This window comes from Typopeltis vanoorti, chromosome 24 (assembly GCF_054136105.1).
Source record: "Typopeltis vanoorti isolate ZY-2024b chromosome 24, IOZ_Tvanoo_1.0, whole genome shotgun sequence".
Lineage (NCBI taxonomy): Eukaryota > Metazoa > Arthropoda > Arachnida > Uropygi > Thelyphonidae > Typopeltis > Typopeltis vanoorti.
Genome location: NC_143572.1, coordinates 11,854,767 through 11,875,755, shown reverse-complemented (window position 1 = coordinate 11,875,755; position 20,989 = coordinate 11,854,767). Strand labels below are relative to the sequence as shown.

The window sequence follows — 20,989 nt, the reverse complement described above, 5'->3', positions numbered from 1 at the left end:
CTGGAGCGTACAAATATACGCTCCAGAAGATGACCTTAACATAAAGGTCGAAACGTCGAATTGTAAAATTTTAGTAATAGTAAACTAAAGTTTTTATTCAAACACGGTAGTTGTCTCCATAATTTCCAAAAATGCATTCGGATCACCGTGCAAGCCTAAAAGAAAGGATAACAAATATTCTTTCACAATTTCCCATGCACTAATGATATCCCAGCCTTCCAATTCCACCCTCCATGAAACTTCCCCAAGTTGATGTCTTAGACTATTATAATGACCTGCCTTATAATTCCACATATGTTCCCATCTCTTTGATACTTCTGCATATCTATTCATTTTCCAAGTCAAAACCATATGGTCACGCTCTCCAGTTGGTGGGAGAGATGTCATCTCAGTTATTATCAACTCTTTTGATGCTATAACCAAAACCAAAACTCTTGAACCTCTTGTTTCCTCTATTACATGTTGCCTAAGACATTTGTCCCTCAAGAATTCTAGAAATGCCATTCCCTTATTGCTACATGCATCTTCCTCTCCCCAATTTATACTACTGTAGTTAAAATCTCCCATAACAATCATTCTTCTTGCACTTGCCAAGCTCAACTGTCTAAACATCTCCTGGTCCCCACCCTCTGTGCTCCTTGGTCTGTAGTAACACCCCACTAAATATCCTGTCTTGCCCACTTCTACCTCACACCATATGCTTTCAAAATCATTAGTGTCACTGCCTTTCAAAGCCTCCACTCTTAGAGGACATAGGTCGTCACTTATAGTAAGCTGTACTTCACCACCATGCTTTTCCTTCCTATCCTGCCGAGAAATGCTGTACCCAGCGACTTCTATTCCTGTTATTATATCCTCTTCTGTCAACCACATCTCAGTGATCCCAATAATTTTTGGCCAGGCTGATGCTATCTGCGCCAACAATTCCTCTCCCTTATTCTGGATACTCCTGGCATTAGTATAAAGCATATAAATGCCGTTGTTTCTATACCCAGCATTATACCCTCTAGACTCCAGCATTATACCCTCTGGGCTCAGTGTTACCTGATGTCATCCCCCTTCTCCCAAGTACCCATTCCCACAAGAGGCCATCCCTGCTACCATCCTCCCTGGGACACACTGACCCGTTCAGAACAGCAATATCTCCAGATGCCTATGTCCTTCCTCATTCAAATATAAGCGGTCTCTCGCATACAATTCCTCTCTCTCCTCAAATGCACTCCAAGCATCCAGATATTCTAGTCCTCTCTTGTGACACATTCTAGCTATTATGTCATTCAATATTACTGCTCTTCTGCTCAGCTCATCATTATCATACCTAGGCAACACGCACACTATCTTTCCTCTCTCTGTCTTCTTCTGTACAGCCTCAAGCAAAAATCTCATATCTCTCGCTGCCTGACTTACATTACCACTCAAGTCATTTGTTCCTACCATCACAATCATCTCATCCACCCTTTCACCTCTCTTAATTGCCATAGCCACTCTTTCTATCGTTCCTCCTGGCAAACACTCCTCATGCATTCTATCTTGAACACCATGGCTCATTGAGTCCCCATATAGTATACCTCCTACCATTTCCTCTCTCTCCTATTGTTTCCCTTCTCTCCTCTTCTTTCATTGCCATACATCTCTCTCATCCCCTCTCCTCTACTGCTCCTATTCTCTCTTCCAGCATTCCCATACCTCTCTCTCCTTCCCTCTCACCTACTGTTTCCATTCTCTCCTCTTCTAGCATTCCCTCTCTCCTACTGTTTCCATTTTCTCCTCTTCTAGCACTCCCATACCTCTCTCTCGTTCCGTCTCTCCTACTGTTTCCATTTTCTCCTCTTCTAGCACTCCCATGCCTCTCTCTCGTTCCCTCTCTTCTACTGTTTCCATTCTCTCTTCTTGTAGCACTCCCATACCCTTCTCTGCTACTGTTTCAATTCTCTCCTCTTCTAGCACTCCCATACCTCCTTGTATGTTATCCGGTCTACATGATTTATTTTTGTCTAGTCTCTTCAAGGCATCTCACAATTCAGAGATTGTAAATGGATCCTAAAATAATTTGTTTTTATATTTTGGGGAATTTGCATCGTTTTTCTGCTGTCGAGTCTGTTTTGATATTTGATAGTCTTTGTTAGTATTCATCTCTAGTTTGCTTATATTTTGAAAGTGAAAGGCCAAGGTATTTGCAATCTCCCTATCTCCAATTTTGATATTTCCATCCTGGTCTTTTAGCATGTTAGTCTCACTTGCCTTTGGTAAGTCTTTTTGTAAATTAGCAGTCAATTTCCAAAGTTTGGTATCTGAAGTGTTTGAATTTAAGTTGTGGCAGAATTTTTGCCACTTATTATATTTTTGTTTAATTTCCACATTTGTCTTATTGTACTCCTGATTTCTGGAGAGCTTCCAGTTTTTAAGATGTTTAATAATTAATTTCTTATTTATTTTACTTAGTTTTTCTTAGTTATTTTACTGGCCAGTTCCTGGTAAACCTTTGTGTAGTTTGAAACAACTTTTCTCCTGTAGCCCTTGGGGATACTTTTATTTGCTCCATTTAGGATAGTATTATTCCAAGTTGACCAAGTTCCATAATGACCTGGTCTTTGTCTAGGTCATCATGATACGTGTGATCTTTTAACATTTTGTTTACTTCAACTTTGAATTTCTCCCAATTTGCCTTTTGGAAGTTTCATTGATATTTTCTTTTTTGGGTAGGTCTGGTCATTTTTGAGTTCAGGTTAGTTAGTATTGGGGTATGGTCGCTTCCTACTGGTTCCAAAACAGATCAGATAGCTTTGTCATGAAGATCTGGAGACACCATGGTAATATCTAGCGCATACTTTGTACCATAGGAATGAGATAAATAAGTGGGTTCTCCACTGTTGAGGATTATGAGTCCTGTTTCCTCAGGTTTTTAATTACTCAGGTTTTCTCCTCTTGAGTTTATTTCCTCAGAACCCCATAACAGGTGTTTGCTATTTATGTCTCTTAGGATAATGGAGTTTTCTTCAATGAGATGGGATAGCCTGGAAATATTTGGTCCAGGTTTCTTGTGTAGAGGCTTAAGTGCTGTGAGGACATTATGTTGGAGGTTTAATGGATTTTTTACAACACTCAAAAAGAATTAAAATAGAATTTAATACTTCCTATATTTCGTCCTAGTCACTAGGACATCTACGGGGATTACAAAAACAATTAATGTAACATGCACACAAAAACTTACAATACTAAGCCCAGCCACGTGGGTGACACTAAAGTCCTATCTAGGTGGAGTGCTCTCTGAGGGCGGTAGTAGGTGGCCTAGAATGTAAGGTGGGACCTCTGGTGATGAGTGTTTCCCAAATCTTCAGAAGCTTAATGCAACTGTATTTGTTAAGATTTGGTTGGTTTCTGAGAGCTGCTGCTGCTTCTAAGAAAAGTCTCTCTTTCTTGAATTTGCTGTGGTGGAGCATGGTGATTTTCTTCCATGATACTCTGTGGGTGGTGTCCAAAACATGGTCAGCCAAGCCTGAATGGCCATAGTTGTGTTTAACGATGTACGACTTGTGTTCCTCCAGGCGGATGGATGCTGATCTGCCTGTCTGTCCAAAGTACGCAAGCTTACAGGAACAGGGTACTTTGTAAACTCCAGGCAGAGAGAGAGGAGGGAGCTGATCTTTCGTAGAACGGATAAGGGTAGCAAGTTTGCAGTAGGGCTTATATGCTGTGTGTAGGTTATACTTTTTTAGTATCTTGGCTATTTTTTCCGAAGTGCCTCGGATGTAGGGTGATGGCATTTTTAAAATCTTGTTGAACACAGTATCAAAAAAATAATCAATTCCTCCCCCATTCCCTGTCCCTCTCGTCAACAAGATTTTAAAAATGCCATCACCATACCCTACATCTGAGGCACTTTGGAAAAAATAGCCAAGATACTAAAAAAGTATAACCTACACACAGCATATAAGCCCTACTGCAAACTTGCTACCCTTATCCGTTCTACGAAAGATCAGCTCCCTCCTCTCTCTCTGCCTGGAGTTTACAAACTACTCTGTTCCTGTAAGCTTGCATACTTTGGACAGACAGGCAGATCAGCATCCATTCGCCTGGAGGAACACAAGTCGTACATCGTTAAACACAACTATGGCCATTCAGGCTTGGCTGACCATGTTTTGGACACCACCCACAGAGTATCATGGAAGAAAACCACCATACTCCACCACAGCAAATTCAAGAAAGAGAGACTTTTCTTAGAAGCAGCAGCAGCTCTCAGAAACCAACCAAATCTTAACAAATACGGTTGCATTAAGCTTCCGAAGACTTGGGAAACACTCATCACCAGAGGTCCCACCTTACATTCCAGGCCACCTACTACCGCCCTCAGAGGGCACTCCACCTAGATAGGACTTTAGTGTCACCCACGTGGTTGGGCTTAGTATTGTAAGTTTTTGTGTGCATGTTACATTAATTGTTTTTGTAATCCCCGTAGATGTCCTAGTGACTAGGACGAAATATAGGAAGTATTAAATTCTATTTTAATTCTTTTTGAGTGTTGTAAAAAATCCATTAAACCTCCAACATAATTGGTCCAGGTTTGTTAGGAGGATGATAACAATTGGATATGTTTAATGGCCTTTTACTTGGTTCCAGAATTTGGATTCCTTGTATTTCAGTTCCTTCTGCTGCTATGTCTAATTCAACAACTATATTTATGTGTATATATATATATATATATATATATGACAAGTTTTGAATTAGTGTTGGTAGCCCTCCTCCATTTTGGTCAATAGGCTTATCTTGTTGTAGGATATCATAGTTTTTAATGTTTAGTCTGCTGGTTTGTCAAAGTTTGGTTTCCTGGACACAGATAATATCAACATTATGTTTGTCAGCTAGTAGTAATAGTTCATTTAGTTTTTCTTTGCTTGCTGCAGTACCAATACCATTTAAATTACATTGGATCATATTAATATTTCTTATAATGGATAAAATGATTTGCTTTTCTCAACTCTGACATCATCTCCAAATCAAGAGTTGCATCAGCTGCCCCATAAACGGTAGCATAGTTAAAATCACTGAAATTTGTCTCCATGAAGGGATAAAAGAAATGCTGCTGTCGTTAGATTATCCAGCAGACACCACAAGGAGGTAAGGAGGTGATAGTCAGACTTTGCCCTCCACATATTGGATATGTTCATATTGGAGTTGTCGAATGCATTCATTTGGCAGATGTCCTATTAAAATTGGCATCTGTGAATAATATTGTGTTTTACAATATATTTTAGATTACAAAGAGTCTTCATATTTCTGGTAGTAAATGTCTTAATTTATATACAGTGCCCTGTTAAAATTGACAGTACCCTGTGAATAACATTCTGTTTTATAGTACCCTGAGACATTTAGTTTTGGCAGGAAATGTGTCAGTTTATATATGTGTGTGTGTATATATATATATATATATATAGATACAGGGTGTTCGGGATAAATTTGACATATTTATAATTAATTATATTTTTCCGTAAGTTACATGTATTAACACACACTTCTCTTCATTTAAAAGTTTGGACCCTTCTTCATTCATATACAAGATGTCAGAAAGGATGGATAGCTGGAACCCACCTGAATCATGGAAGAGAATAACTTGTATCATGATGATTCGTGCCCGCCATCAAAATAAGGATATTACGACTGCTGCCCAATGCTCCCTGAATACAGTAAAAACAATCAGGCATGAACTAGAGACTTACAATGGTGACTACGAGGATGTAGCAAGAAGAAAGATCCCTAGCAGACGATCTGATTGCGTTCGTACAGCAGAATTCCTCGCAAATCTGCAGGAACAGGTGTTGAAGAACCCTGGCATTGGAATTCGGGCTTTGTTCGTGGAGTTGCTAACTGTAGTCAAGCCCTGGATAACAAGGGTAGCCAATGGTAGGCCGTATGTATGGCAGCAGGATTCGGCCCCTTGCCACACCTCTGGGAAAAGTCAAAAATGGTTGTCTGAAAATTTCTACGACTTCACCAGTCCAAATGTTTGGCCTCCAAACTCCCCAGACCTTAACCCCATGGATTATTTTGTATGGGGCGCAGTTGAAAAAGACACCAATCGCACTTCCAGTAATACAAAAGCCCAGTTAATGGATAAAATTAAAACAGTTTTTGCGGCCCTTCCCAGGGAGACTGTAGCATCAGCTTGTTCGAGGTTCCGAAGCAGAATTGAAGCTGTGATCGATGCTAATGGTGGTTATTTTGAGTAAATCTTGTTGATAGTATTGTAATTAACTCTGCCTGTAATGTTTTTTTGTCAATTCATTAAATTTAATAGATACAAAGAAGATTTTCTTTTTCCTTACGAAACTGTCAAATTTATCCCGAACACCCTGTATATATATTAACTCTCCACACCTCTGGCATTAATGAAATTATGATTTGAAATTTTCATTTTCAGAATGGTACTAAAGACTATATTAAAATATCAGGAATTGGAACACATCTATACTGGAGTACTATTTTTATAACTCATGCATTACTGATGTTTCTTTCTCTTGGATTAATGCTCATTTGTATGTACATCATGAAGACAGATTTGCTCACCAATTCACAATCTGCTGGTGCTGTGCTACTTCTTTTTATCCTCTTCATACCTGCTTCGCTGCTCTTATGTTATATCCTTTGTTTCATGTTCAATAAACATGAAACTGCAAAGAATGTTCTTCCTGTTTTAACTGCTTTGGTAAGTATGGCTTTATAATATACACAACAGTAGGGAAAAAACTGTAACCAGCTTCAAAAGTTATTTTGCTGCTCTGAAAATTTGCAAGTAAAAAAAAAAGATTTTTAAACATACAAACTTATTGTTTTAATACTGACTATATTGTAATGCATACAAACATCTTACATTATTTGCCTACCAGTTTCGCTAGCAAACTGTCTAGCTTTTTCAAGGCATTGACAGAAAAGCATAAAAATATTAGTAAATGCAAACTGAAAGGAACATAAAAACGTTGTAAACAATCTAGTAGCTAAGGTTATACGTTCATGTGACAGAGAGGACTTATAGTTCTTATTCATTATCACGCATGTGTGTTTGTTGTAAATGCGTAATGTGATTACTGACTAACTGTAGTTCAGATGGATTTAGAGAGAGGATCAGGTTTTTCCACAAACTGTTCAGAGTAGTACCCTGATTTCTGTTGAGTTTTCCACCAGTTATTAACACTGTTGTGGCCTCCTTGAATAAACGATGTCTGTAGTCGTCATCCAAATATGGCATAGAGCTGTTTTGCCACTCTATCATGTGGTTAGATGTACAGAAAGGATGTGCTAAGCCGGAAGAAAACTTCTGTTGTGGATTATATCACCAACATGTTCTTTTTGTCTGATCTCCAAACTCCATGAAGTTTGTCCAATGTAGGCAAGACCACAAGAGCAAGCAATGTAATATACTCCTGGATATTTGTAGAATGGCACCTTATCTTTTGGGGATCCTAAAACCTGTCTGATGCTGGTGGTTGATTTGAAGAACATTCTCATGTTATAGACTTTTAGTATTCTGGCTATTTGATAAGAAATTGACCTGGTGAAGGGGATCACTACAGTAGAAATGTGCTGGGAGCTTGATTCTTCTTGTCTGGGGTTATCACCGTATAGATATCTTTTGATAATGTTTGGAGGACATCCATTTTGTGATAATGTGTTGGCTATTAGTGAGAGTTCAGTCTGTGTATCCTCCTCTTCTGATATAAACTTTTGGGCTCTATTTTTCAACATATGGATAATGCTCAGTTTGTGTGTCCTGTAATGGTTTGAAGTATAATGAAGAAATCCTCCAGTGTCTGTAGGCTTTCTGTAAATAAATAAATTGACACTATTTGATTGTCTCTTTATCAAGATGTCTAAAAAATGCAGTTGGCTGTTGTTTTCCACTTCCAGAGTGAATTTTATCTTGTTATGTAGAAAGTATTTTTAACTTGGCTATAATTATGTTAAAGATACCAAGCAATTTTAAACCTGGTTTTACTCCATTTTTCCCAAGTGAGCAAATAGACAAAATGTCAAGTTTGCGCCTGCAATTGATGCAAGACTAGCTGATCCCACAGGTAGTGCAAGACCAAGGCAACTTGTGGTAAAGGTGGAGCAAGCTCTGATCACTAATCTTAATATTTACCCTTAATGCCAAAACACATCTCCAAGAAGGGGATGTATGATGTTTTGTATTAAAGGCAAGGGGCCACTACTCAGACTGGTTTCGACCTTTATTGAGGTAGAATGGGAGTTCATGCCTTTCATCACTGACCTCTTTAGATTTAAAAAAAAAAGTTGTGCTGAGAGTCAGCTTTATAGTGAGAGAGGAGGAGAAAAGATTGAGTGGATAGTAGTAGATAGTTAAAAGAGGCCTCAGTTGATCTACTTGGCCTGACTTAAATGTCAGCACCAAGCAGATCTCCGACATTATCTCCCTCCATCTGTTCTTTTCAGCTTTCCCCGTGGTAAAGGTGGAGCAAGCTCTGATCACTAATCTTAATATTTACTCTTAATGCCAAAACACATCTCCAAGAAGGGGATGTATGATGTTTTGTATTAAAGGCAAGGGGCCACTACCTTTACCACGAGTTGCCTTGGTCTTGCACTACCTGTGGGATCAGCTAGTCTTGCATCAATTGCAGGCGCAAACTTGACATTTTGTCTGTTTGCTCACTTGGGAAAAATGGAGTAAAACCAGGTTTAAAATTGCTTGGTATCTTTAACATAATTATACCCAAGTTAAAAATACTTTCTACATTTAGATCTCCTCCTGAGATTTTTATTTAATAAGGTTAAAGCACCTTATGGTAACTTGTTTTGGTAAAATACTTATATAAGCTCTGCATTACTAAATCTTGGTATTTCTAGCCTGGCTCCCACTGATGAGACCTCAATAAAGGTCGAAACCAGTCTGGGTAGTGGCCCCTTGCCTTTAATACAAAACATCATACATCCCCTTCTTGGAGATATGTTTTGGCATTAAGGGTAAATATTAAGATTAGTGATCAGAACTTGCTCCACCTTTACCATGAGTTGCCTTGGTTTTTGCACTACCTGTGGGATCAGCTAGTCTTGCATCAATTGCAGGCACAAACTTGACATTTTGTCTGTTTGCTCACTTGGGAAAAATGGAGTAAAACCAGGTTTAAAATTGCTTGGTATCTTTAACATATCTTGTTATGTATTGAGTTGATTTTATTCACAAACGATTTTAGGTTTTCTAAGCTGTCTTGCCATATAATGAAAATATCATCTACATATCTCCACCATATAGATGGTCTAGAGGAGATTGTGGAGAGAATTTCTTTTTCAAGTTTTCCATGAAAAGGTCTGCACAAGATGGTGATATCACGTTTCCCACTGCTAGGCCTTCTAATTGTTGGTATATAATGTTGTTAACCTTGAAGAAATTAGACTGAAGGCAGTGTTTAAACATCTGTGTGATGTCTAGAGGAAAGAGGTCTTGAATGATGTTTATTACCTCCTCTACTGGTACATTGGTGAAAAGGAATACAACATCTAGACTGGCTAGCATGTCTGTTGGTGCAATCTTAATGGCTTGGAGTTTATTTAAAAAGTGCAGACTATTCTTGATATAGGATTCTGTTGATGTTTAAACACTGCCGTCAGTCTAATTTCTTCAAGATTAACAACACTATATACCAATACACAGTCAGGCTGATGTTAATGCCTTACAAGAGGACTTGAATAGATTGCATGAATGGGTAGGTAAGTGGAACTGTCAGTTCAATGTTGCCAAGTGTAAAGTTTTGAGATTTGGTAAGCAACGATGGGATGCAAAGTATGCACTTGGTGGGGAAACTTTAACAGAAGTAGAGGAGATGAGAGATCTAGGAGTGATAGTGGACAAGGACCTGAAATTCAGGGTGCACATTGCACAAGTTGTGAAGACATCACATCGAATAATGGCAATGATGCAGAGAATCCTGACATGCAGAGATAGAGAGGTTATGATTCAATTGTATAAGACCTTGATTAGGCCTCATATGGATTATTGTGCACAGATTTGGTTGCCAGGATTTCATGGTGATGAGGATATGTGCAAAGGGTACAGAGGAGATTCACAAAGGTAGTCAGTAGTCTGTGGAATGTGGAATACTATGACAGATTGAGAGAATGTAAGTTGCAAAGCCTCGTAAACAGGAGGAAGGGGGGGTATGATTGAGACATATAAGCTGGTCAGGGGTTGTTATCAGGTAGACATGGAAGACATTTTTCATAGAATGGGAGAGGGAAGTAGAACAAGAGGCCATTGCTGGAAACTGTATAAGGAAGGTGTGAGCAAAGGAGTGAGAAGCAGGTTCTTTGCATGGAGGGCAGTTGGTGAGTAGAATGCATTGCCTGAGTGTGTTGTGGATGTGGATACATTGAATCAGTTTAAGAGGTGGTTGGATGAGCATTGTATGCAATAGTGAGTACCTCCCATGGTGAGTCTCTGACTCCATGGAGGTCAAATGTTGATAATGATAATAATAATACGTGGTGATATATTATCAAGTCCCACAGCCTTATTAACATCAAGTTTGCTCAATTTCTCATACACTTCTTGCTCACTTACAGTCAGTCTCTCCTCCCCATCATGAACTGCTCTCAATCTCTTCATGATGTCACATTCACAAAAATGAAAAACCTTAAGTATCTCCACTATATCTTCTGTGGTAGTTGTCCTTATACAATTTTCTCTAATCAGTGTCATCTTTCCCTAATCATTTTTTTTTTTTTTTTTTTTTTTTTTTTTTTGCTGGCTACATATCAAAAAAATTCCCTAGGCTTCTTTTTGACTTCATTAGGTAACTGCTGCTCATACTTCACTTTTGCTACCCTTACCAACCAAGTCACCCTCCTTGCCTGGTAGTTGTAATCCTCATGGAATTGCTTACTACCACTTCTCTTATGCTGTCTCCATAATGTCTTTTTTCTCTGTATCGCATGCTTAATCTCTTCATTCATCCATTTCACACCTACTTTATTTAACCTTCTGACCTTTGGAATACATTTAGACTTTGCTTCTGCTAGATAGTTCTTGAATATCCCCCCCAAGCTGCATTGATCTCTTTTCCAGCTGACTCCTCATTCCATGCCATACTTGCAGTTTTTCTCCTGAGCTCTTCATAATCACCAGCCTTGTAGTTCCACATATACCCTTTTCTCACAGAGTTCCTGACATTGCTGGCAACTACCTAGGTAATCACTTGATGGTCACTCTCAACAACTGGAGGGTGATACGACACCTCATTTATAATTACATCCTCTGATGAGATGATCAAATTCATGACCCTCAATCTTTGTGTGCCCTCTGTTATATACTGTCTGAGGTAGGTGTCCCTCAAAAACTTAAGAGACTCATTTTCTCTACTTCCAGTTGCTATCTCATCATTCCGGTCTATATTGCCAAAGTTAAAATAACCCATAATAATCACCCTTTTCTTATGGCCTTGACTAATTGGATTATGCATTTCATAGTCACTACTATCCACATTACCAGGGCTATAACAACATCCAACTAAGTATTTCATTCTATTCACCTCTAGCTCACACCATACTGCCTCAAAACCACTGGCACTGTTTCCCTCTTGCATCTCTACTTTGTATGGACATAACTTTTTCTCTATTATCAATAGCAGCCCCTTCCCACTTCCTTTTTACCCTTTCTATTCTCACGAAACACATCATACCCTTCCACCTCTATTTCTCTCAGGATGTTATCCTCATCCAACCATGTCTCACTTATTCCAACAGTTTTTGGGTGAACATATTCAATTAATGCAACCATTTGCCTTGTTTCTTACACTTCTAGCATTTGTATACAAACACAGCAGCTTATTCCTGGATATGTAGCTAGTTCCACTGACACCATTTGTTTGATGTGACTTCTCCAGGCTTAACTTGAACCATTTCTTTTTCTCCTTATACTTCTTAAATTTATTATTTATGTTGTAGCATACAATTTTTAAAATTGTAATAAGTTTGGATATACTTTTCACACACAATATATGTAAAGCAATTGAATATATATGTTGTTATATACTAATTTTAATTATATTTTTCTTTTAGTTATCATTAGCCACAACTATTCCCAGCATATCATTAAATATGAGTTCGAGTACTGCTGTTAATCTTCATTATGCTTTCAGTTTTCTTAATCCCTTTTATTCTCTTTCTATGGGAATGTTTTTGATTGCCAAGGTAAGATAATAATTTCCTTTATTAATAACTGATATTTATTTTGAAAGTGGTAAAACAAAAGTTTTGTTTATTTTTTGTCTGTGTGTTAAACATGCAACAGACATGAAACATTATTTACTCAGTAATCCTTGTATATACCATGGCACACACATACACCCTACTCCACTAGCAACTCCATATAGGAATTGGTAGTGAAGGAAAAAGCATATGACTCTTCCTTCTGCATGTTTATAGGTTTATAAAACTCATCATCCCATTAAAGGTATCCTAAAAAAACGCATATTGAATGAACAGATACGTACTGTGAAGTTTGTTCTTGATAAGTGCCAAGGTTTTTTTCTGGTGGGATCTTTGGTAACAAGAAGGGGATATTGGTTGCTATTTAGTAATTCAGTTTTCATTGTCATCATCAATTTCCTGATATGTACCAAAAGGGATGTTTAGGTTACTATGACAGCACTACATGATTAAAGTTTACATTATTATAATAATTATTATTATTATTATTACGGGTATCTCCATGGAGTCAGTAGACTCATCGCGGGAGACCCAAGCTAGCAAAACAATATCTGTCATATCTCTTCTTGAATTCATTTACAGATGAAGAGCTCACAACAAAGTCAGGCAATGAATTCCACTCATTCACCACCCTCCAGGCAAAAAACCTTGTTCTGACACCTTTGTTAACCACACTCTTCTTTAATTTCCAGAGATGACCTCTTGTTCTTCCATCACTATCACACAGCTGAAACATTTCCCCTGCATCAATCCTATAAAAACCTTTTAGTAATTTGAATGTTTCTATCATATCCCCTCTTCTTCGCCTATCAACCAATCTCTGCAATCCACAAGCTCTCAATAATCTCTTATCAACTTTTCTTCCAGATCAATCTATTACTTGAGCACTTCAATATTATCATATCTAACATTTCGTGCTTCTAAGGCATGCACTTCTGACTGAATCAATCCACCTAAACCTTGTCTTCCTCTGGGTCTCTTTCCTGCCATCTTGGCATCAAACACCTGTTTTGCCAACCTTTGTTCACACATTCTATTTAAGTGGCCATATCACGAGAAGACAAGACAAATGTCAGTAGATGATTCTGCCATTGATGCTATCAGTTCACTTCCCTAATTTTTCTCAGATCCCTCATATCTGTGGTCTTTAGTCTTTGATCAAGTACTTTATTTCTAACTCAACTCTGAGATCCATAACTTAAAACTGGTATAAACACTGTCTTGTATACTTCAGTTTTGTATTTTCCTGAGATGAAAGGTTTGAGTTTTTTAATGCCTGGCAGCCAAAAGTAATTTATCTTCCTGCCCACTCACTGCTCTCAGAAAATTATGGAAAGAAAAAAGTATCATCATCACAAGAGCTGATAAGGGTAATGCCACAGCCATCCTTAATGCCACAGAATATAATCAAAAAATGGAGATTATTTTCCAAGTTTGCTCTACCTACATCCCACTAGAGCATGATCCCACAAAAATGCAAGTCAAAAAAATTAAAAAACTTACTTAAAAAAGTATCCTCCTGGTCGCCAAACATTACAAAAAAACTCACTCCCCCCTGAATATACGGTTTACCAAAAATCCACAAACCTAATTCCCCTCCTAAGACCTATAGTAGATGGCACTGATGCACCATGCTACAAACTGTCAAAGCAGCTGGCTAACTCTTTGCCCCACCCCCCTCACTGGACTTACCACATCCTATCTAAAAATCTCTGCCCATTTTAAAACCTTGATTGAAAATCAAACTTTAAATAATACAGATATATGACACTTTAACACTCTTAAAAACGTTTTTCGTCCTGATATCTTAGATCTATTTTCCCTTTCCATCAATTCTGGTTATTTTTCTTGGAAGAACAAAATTTACAAACAGATGGAGGGAATTACTATGGGTTTCCTCCCTCTCACCCCTTCTTGCCAAAATTTTACATGGAAAATTTTGAAAGATGAGCCATAGATTCAGCCCCCCCCTCTTAAACCTTCTATCTGGCTAAGATATGTAGATGTGTTCTCTATTTGGCCTCATGGCCCAGGCACATTAGACTCCTTCCTCAGTCACCTCAATAGCCTACGTCTAAGAATCCAGTTTATGATGGAAAAGGAAAATAATAGTTTATCCTTCCTAGACATCTTAGTAACATTTCCTAATGATAACCTTTCCTTCACTCTATATAGAAAACCTACTCACACAGGTAGATACATTCACAAACTCTCCCACCACCATCCCCTCTCACCAATATGTCATTATTAAAAGTTAGATTAAAAGCCCACAATCTTTGTTCAAGTGGAACTTCCCTTTCAACTGAACTCAACCATATACACAACACCTTCCTTTCCAATGGATACAGCGATTTCAGAATTAAAAAAACAATCAGTTCCTTCCCCATTTCCTAGCCATCTCTTCAGAAGGATTTCAGAAATGCTATCACCATACCCTACATCCATGACACATTAGAAAAAATAGCCAGGTCCTTAAGAAAGTACAACCTCTACACAGTGTTTAAGCCCCACTGTAAACTTGCTACCCTTATCCGGTCTACCAAAGATCGGCTCCTTCCTCTCTCAGTGCCTGGATTATATAAAGTACCCTGTTCCTGCAAGCTGGCTTACTTCATATAATCCAGGCACAACCTGGATTCATATAATCCAGCAACCATCAGTTTAGAAGGACACAAATCATACATCTGCAATCATGACTATGATCATTCTGGCCTTGCCAGAATGACATTTTGGATACAACCCCCAGGATCTCCTGGAGAAAAACCACCATGCTGCATCATAGTACATTCAAAAAAGAAATATTGTTTTTAGAGTCTGCAATAGCACTCAGAAATCAACTGAATTTAAATAAATACTAATTATATGAAGAGCCAAAGGCTTCAATTCAGCGACGTGAAATTATTTCAGTTAAGGGATATTACATCCTATATTATTTCATAGCCGAATAAGAAACTCAAAGAGTTTCATGCCGAATATAGAAACTATATAAAGTTCTATATAATTAGTAATTTATATAATTTATAATTATATAAGTATATAATTATAAAAAATATATAATTATAAGAAACTTTATAATTAGTAATTTATTAGGACACCTTCTTGGCAATTCTTATAGTAGAGTATGTAAGTTCTGTTCGCTACAAACTTGGAATTAATTAACTAGGTCTACCTACTCACTGATGAGACCTCAATAAAGGTCGAAACTGGTCTGGGTGGTGACCTTCTCTCATAATGTAGAACAGTAATACAGCTCCTAGGAGCTGGGTTTCACATTATGGGTAAATACCAAGAAAAGTGATCAGAGCTTGCTCCACCCTTACTATGAGTTGCCTCAGTGTTGCACTATCCAGGTATTTGCTTATGCTTGGACTCGCCGAACTTTATATAGTTTCTATATTTGGCATGAAACTCTTTGAGTTTCTTATTCAGCTATGAAACAATATGGGATGTAATATCCCTTAACTTAAATAAATTAAATAAATACAGCTGCATAAAACTTCCCCAAATTTGGGAAACATTAATTATCAGAGATTCCACTTTATATCCTTGGTCACCTACAAATGTCCATAGTATCTGATAAGGGCGCACCACCCAGATAGACTTTAGAGTCACCCACATGTTTCACTAAGTATTGTGTTATATTTAAGTGTAAAAGTTATTTGTAATTCCTGAAAATGTCTCAGTGACTGAGATGAAATATTGGAAGCATTAAAGTTAGTTTTAATCCTTTCCTACTGCTGTAAATATTCCATTAAACCTCCAGCATGATAGATAATGTGCATTCTTGTCTTACCTGACTTGTAACCTGATTTTCATCAAACCATCTTCCTGTATTTCCTTCAATTCTAACTGCTGACTGACAAATTAAATATAGACTGTGTATTGCTCTATATAATGTTTCATTTATCCAAATTTTGATTTTTGATTACCCACCCTAATCTTAACAATAATGGTGGCATAAAAATCCCAAGAATTTGGATGGTACACATTCAGCCCACTTAGTTTTCCAGCAAAAACTGGCTTTAAGATTCTAAACAATTTTTCAGCTTTTATTGGCCACCATCCATACTGGTTTGTTATAATTTATATATATATTTATACGAGTAAGTTTTTGCATGAACATATTGCTCTCCAGCTTAATTTAATTTTATAACCTAATAGATAATAATAATAATAACAGGACTCTTGATTTGATGTAGTAAGGTTTATTATTATTATTATTTTTTTGTTTTCTTGCTAGAAGTCAGATCAGTAGTTTTTAACGGTAGATCAGTAACTTTAGCATACCATGTAGATTGTAGTGCAGCTTGTTTCTCTGTATATATGTGTATACTCCAGATGATAACCTTAAAGTTGAAATGTTGACTGTTTATTTTGTTGATTAGATTTTAAATTTTTGCTATGGCAAGTCGGGTCTGGCAGACCATGCTTTGGATATCCTCGCACACAGGATCAATTGGAAAAAAACAAAATCTATACCATTAAATTCCAATCAACACGTGTGATGAACACATAAGCCTTTCCACACGACTGTTTATTTTGGCTTATATTAAACTAGAGTTTTACTCTAACACAGTAGTTGTTTCTATAATTTTCATGATGTATTCTGATCACTGTGTAAGCATGAAGGAAAGGATTCCATTCACCCCATATAATTTTTTTTGGATGCTTCCTCAGCATCAAAAAACTAGGTATGAATGCCTAGTATTTTGGATGTGGTGCTTTTTTAATGTAATAGGGAGTAGAGTATGGCTTTTGCACTTGGAAGTTTATTTTTTCTAGTTATTTAGGTCTATTGCTTCAGAGGTAGGCTTTGTGAAAGAAATATTCAGACTGACCTATTGATTTAGTAAGTTAAAACCTATTGAAATTTTTCCTAACTATTAAGCCATTTGGTATTCCTGAGAGGATTTTAGTTTGTTTATTCATGTAATAACTTGAGATTTTGTCAAATTCTGTGTCCTTTATAAACAGCTAGTATTAAAGAATACATAAACCTATTGGCAGCACAAATAAAAAATAATAATAAATTTTATTTATTTTTTATGCAACACACAGTGCTGAAACATTGAAACTTTTTTACAAAAGTTTTATGCACCAAATGTGAGCAGTATTATAAGAATGGGTGGTGGATTTGTATATCATTGGGTGGGTGAGTGGATGTAAAACAGCATTTTGATCAGAAAAGAATGCTCAGTTTTTTGGTACTGAGGAAGCTATTGATGCATGCTAGGAGAGGCTGGAGGTGCGAAAGTATGATGAAAAGTTGTGATAATCACTATAAAGGGATTGAGATAGAACCATGTAACTTACATATTATTCTACATATTCCCCACAAAGTGTTATACACTTGTTACAACCTTGCTGCATCATTTGCAATCCTCTGAGAAAAAAATCTTTCCCTTGTTACACAAACCAGTCTTCAGCTGCAGATATGACTTCATCATCTGTGGTAAATTTTGTTCCTTTCAAGTGTTTCTTTAAATTTGGGAAAAGGAAATAGTCAGATGGGGCCAAGTCTGGCATTGGGTGGATGTGGAAGACATTGAAAGCCCAAGTTGTATATTGTCTGTTGGGTTTCATGAGCAGTGTGAGCAGGTGCATTGTCCTGCACAAGTGACATGCCTCTGCTCATTTTCCTGCTGTGTTTTCCTTCAGAGCTGTTGAATAAACTGGTGTTGAAACAATTTCACCATCCATATCTCAAAAGATGCTGGCAAGACCTTCCCTGCTGACTTTTGGGTTTGAGTGGACCTTTGTATCTCCATTCCATTGACTGTTGTTTGGTCTCTAGGTCATAGCGGTGAAGCCATGTTTCATTAACAGTCACAATAGCCAAAATATTTGCACCTGATTTCTCAAAATGACCCCAAAATCCCATGAGATGACAGCACATGTTCTCTCTTTTGGTCAGCATTCAAACATTTGGGGACCCACTTCGCTGAGGGCTTCTGCATGTCCAGATGTTGGTGGATAATAATCCCAACTCATTCCCTGGATCTTCCCAGATTCTTTGCAATGTTTTTGGCTGGTATTCGTCTATGGCATGCACTGCATCGATGTTTCATGCGTGATTGCTGTGGAAGGTCTTCCTGACTGGTGGCATCTGTTGTCTCACAATGCCCAGTTTTAAACTTGGCTATCCATCTGGCAACTGTTAGATATGCTGGGGCACAGTCCCCTAAAGTCTCACACAAAGTTTTTGTTATTGTATCTCAGTTATGGACTTTTCTTGCAGCATGTAAAACTTGATAATCGCCTTCACCTTTGTGTCTTTGAATTTCTTCAAACCCTCTGACGTGTCTTATTATATATTCTAAACAAATTATTACAATTTGATGAAACATGAGGGTAAAAGAGTTTTAAGATATGGTCTTTCTTGTGGTTATATCAGTTGCTTTAATATTATTTTCATTCTAGGTGTTTATCCGAACCTTTTTGTCCCCCTCCCCCCATAAATGTTAGTTCAAGTAGAAAGATTTACTCCTGTCCAGTTATTTGTGTATTACTGAACTGAGCTCCTTTAGGAAAGAGAAAAGTAAGACTGCATTTTAGTGTATTGTTACACAAACCAGTGTAATAAACACATTATCATCATCCCATCGAAGGATGGTATGCAGATCAGTTTTTAAGGCACTGGTCGAAGATCATCTTGAAGTTTGGGGAGTCTGAAAATCCTGTAGTTTGTCAGACTCCCCAAACTAGGATGAGTGTAGAGTACTGTCATTAGCAAAGCTCTATCAATAGGATTACTGGTGATTGAGAGTAGGTCATTTATGTACAGGAGAAAGTGGGTAGGTGATAGAACAGAGCTCCCTAATGCACTTCTGCATTGGCGGCAGTCTTCAAAGAGAGGGAGTTATCTACCATCACACACAGTAAATGGCCAGAGAGAAAGCTGGCTACCCAGTTACATTAAGTAGACCAAAGGATATGCAATTTGTTTAGCAGGTCTCAGTGTCATTACCAAAAGCTCTGTAAATGTCAGGAGCAACATTATATATTTCTCCAAACCTTCCCATGGTACATCTCCAGGTAGGCTAAGAGGTTACCATGGACTTTCAGTGATGGAATCCATGCCAGTGGTTGCTGATTAACTGGTAGATCTCTATGTAGTGGAGAATTTAACTATTGATGGCATTCTTCATTATTTTGGAGATGCTTGAGATGATGGCAATTGGTCAGTAGGTTGATGGTAGACTTTCATCTTCCTTTTTTGTAGGCTGGATGTATAATTGCTTCCACACATTAGAATAAGTATTAGTTAGGTATAAAATATTGTAGAGACAATACAGGATGGATGTTAACTCTCCCATACAAAGCCATTTGCAGTCTTTTGTTATCTCTTTTATACCAATATTATTCGTTTTCATTATTCTCACTCTTCCATACATATCTTGAATTTTTTTAACTTCATTCTGCATCTATTTCATCTCTTGCCTCAACTTAACCAACTCAACTTTCAAATCTTGAATCACATTTTGGCTCTCATTCACTCTCTGAATTTTGTTTTGCCAGCCATACATGCTTATTTGCAGTCAATGCCATTTGCTACCTTATCTTTAACTGCGCTTTGGTTTTTTAATTTTCACTACATTTGCATCACTTTCTTCTTTCTTACCATCGATTGTTAAGTTTCTCAGATCACTCATTCTCTTTTATGGTACCATTATTTCACTGGTCTTTTACACCATCCTTTTCTATCAGGTGAGCACTCATCCTCCTTGTAGCATTCTCACTACTAACACACTTTCAGTTATCAACACATTAGTATTCATCAAGTCCTCATTCAGCTCACACTTCACACACACCCTACTTCCATCCGCCTTAAATATTCACAATTTATCTATATAATTGAACGAGTACATATAGCACACCTCACATTTCATGAAACGACTGAAATTGAAATTAAATTCCTGCATGGACAAGGCCACTGCCTTCATCGATTACTATACTAAGCTCTAATTTAAACAAATCCATATACTAACTTAAAAATCCCATGCACACACTAAAAATATTGCAAGTGCACAACTTTTACAGCAACTTTCACTCATGAACATACCTATTTACCATTAATTATTTCAAACAAATGTATCTGAAATGGGAGCCTTCTTTACACATTGCTATATGGCCTGGGCTATCTTTCCCTCATTGTCATCTGTAAAACATTTAGAAAAAATCTCACTGGATACAAAGGGGTAGGCACTGTGCATTTCAAAGGCTTCTTGGAAAGTAAGTAGTAGGATTATTGAAGAAATATCAACTGAATATTACTTTCATATCCCTTACTAAAATCTTAACTAGTTTACTCCTCTGAGGATCTTATCCCTAGATTACATGGATGTGACTTTAACCTCTACCCTGGATGGTTCAAGGCATGCATTCTTATGATGACCTTGAAATAGGAGGATCTGGACTATGCAGCTATGATCAGAATTGAAAATCACAGATTAAAATATACCAGATACATGTACATATACATACTGAATTGTTTAATACCATCTTGGACCTTCTTTAGCTCAAATTATAGCACATATGGAGTTTGGCATAGATTCCACAAGGTGTTGGATTGCATCTACAACATACCAAGCATTCACCAAATGTCTTTTAACTGACTGAGATTTGACAGAAGAGTTTTGCTCCCAGCTCTTTTTTTTCTAACATGTCCCATATATTTTATATTTTATATTTTACATATTATCTATCCCTCCTATCAAATATGTAACGTTAAGAAGGACGTCAAAAACAAAAACGTATCTCCGTTTGACGTTAA

The 20,989-nt window shown here is 37.4% G+C and overlaps 1 protein-coding gene across 1 annotated transcript in view; it reads left to right on the top strand.

The window, feature by feature from the left end:
- Nucleotides 1–20,989, top strand: part of LOC150092928 (cholesterol transporter ABCA5-like) — a 640,434-nt gene that overhangs the window by 433,467 nt on the left and 185,978 nt on the right. Inside the window, exons 17-18 of the mRNA XM_090414108.1 lie at nucleotides 6,416–6,700; nucleotides 12,067–12,198. Of these exons, the coding sequence (XP_090270234.1) occupies nucleotides 6,416–6,700; nucleotides 12,067–12,198 (417 nt within the window). The remainder of the gene's footprint in view (nucleotides 1–6,415; nucleotides 6,701–12,066; nucleotides 12,199–20,989) is intronic.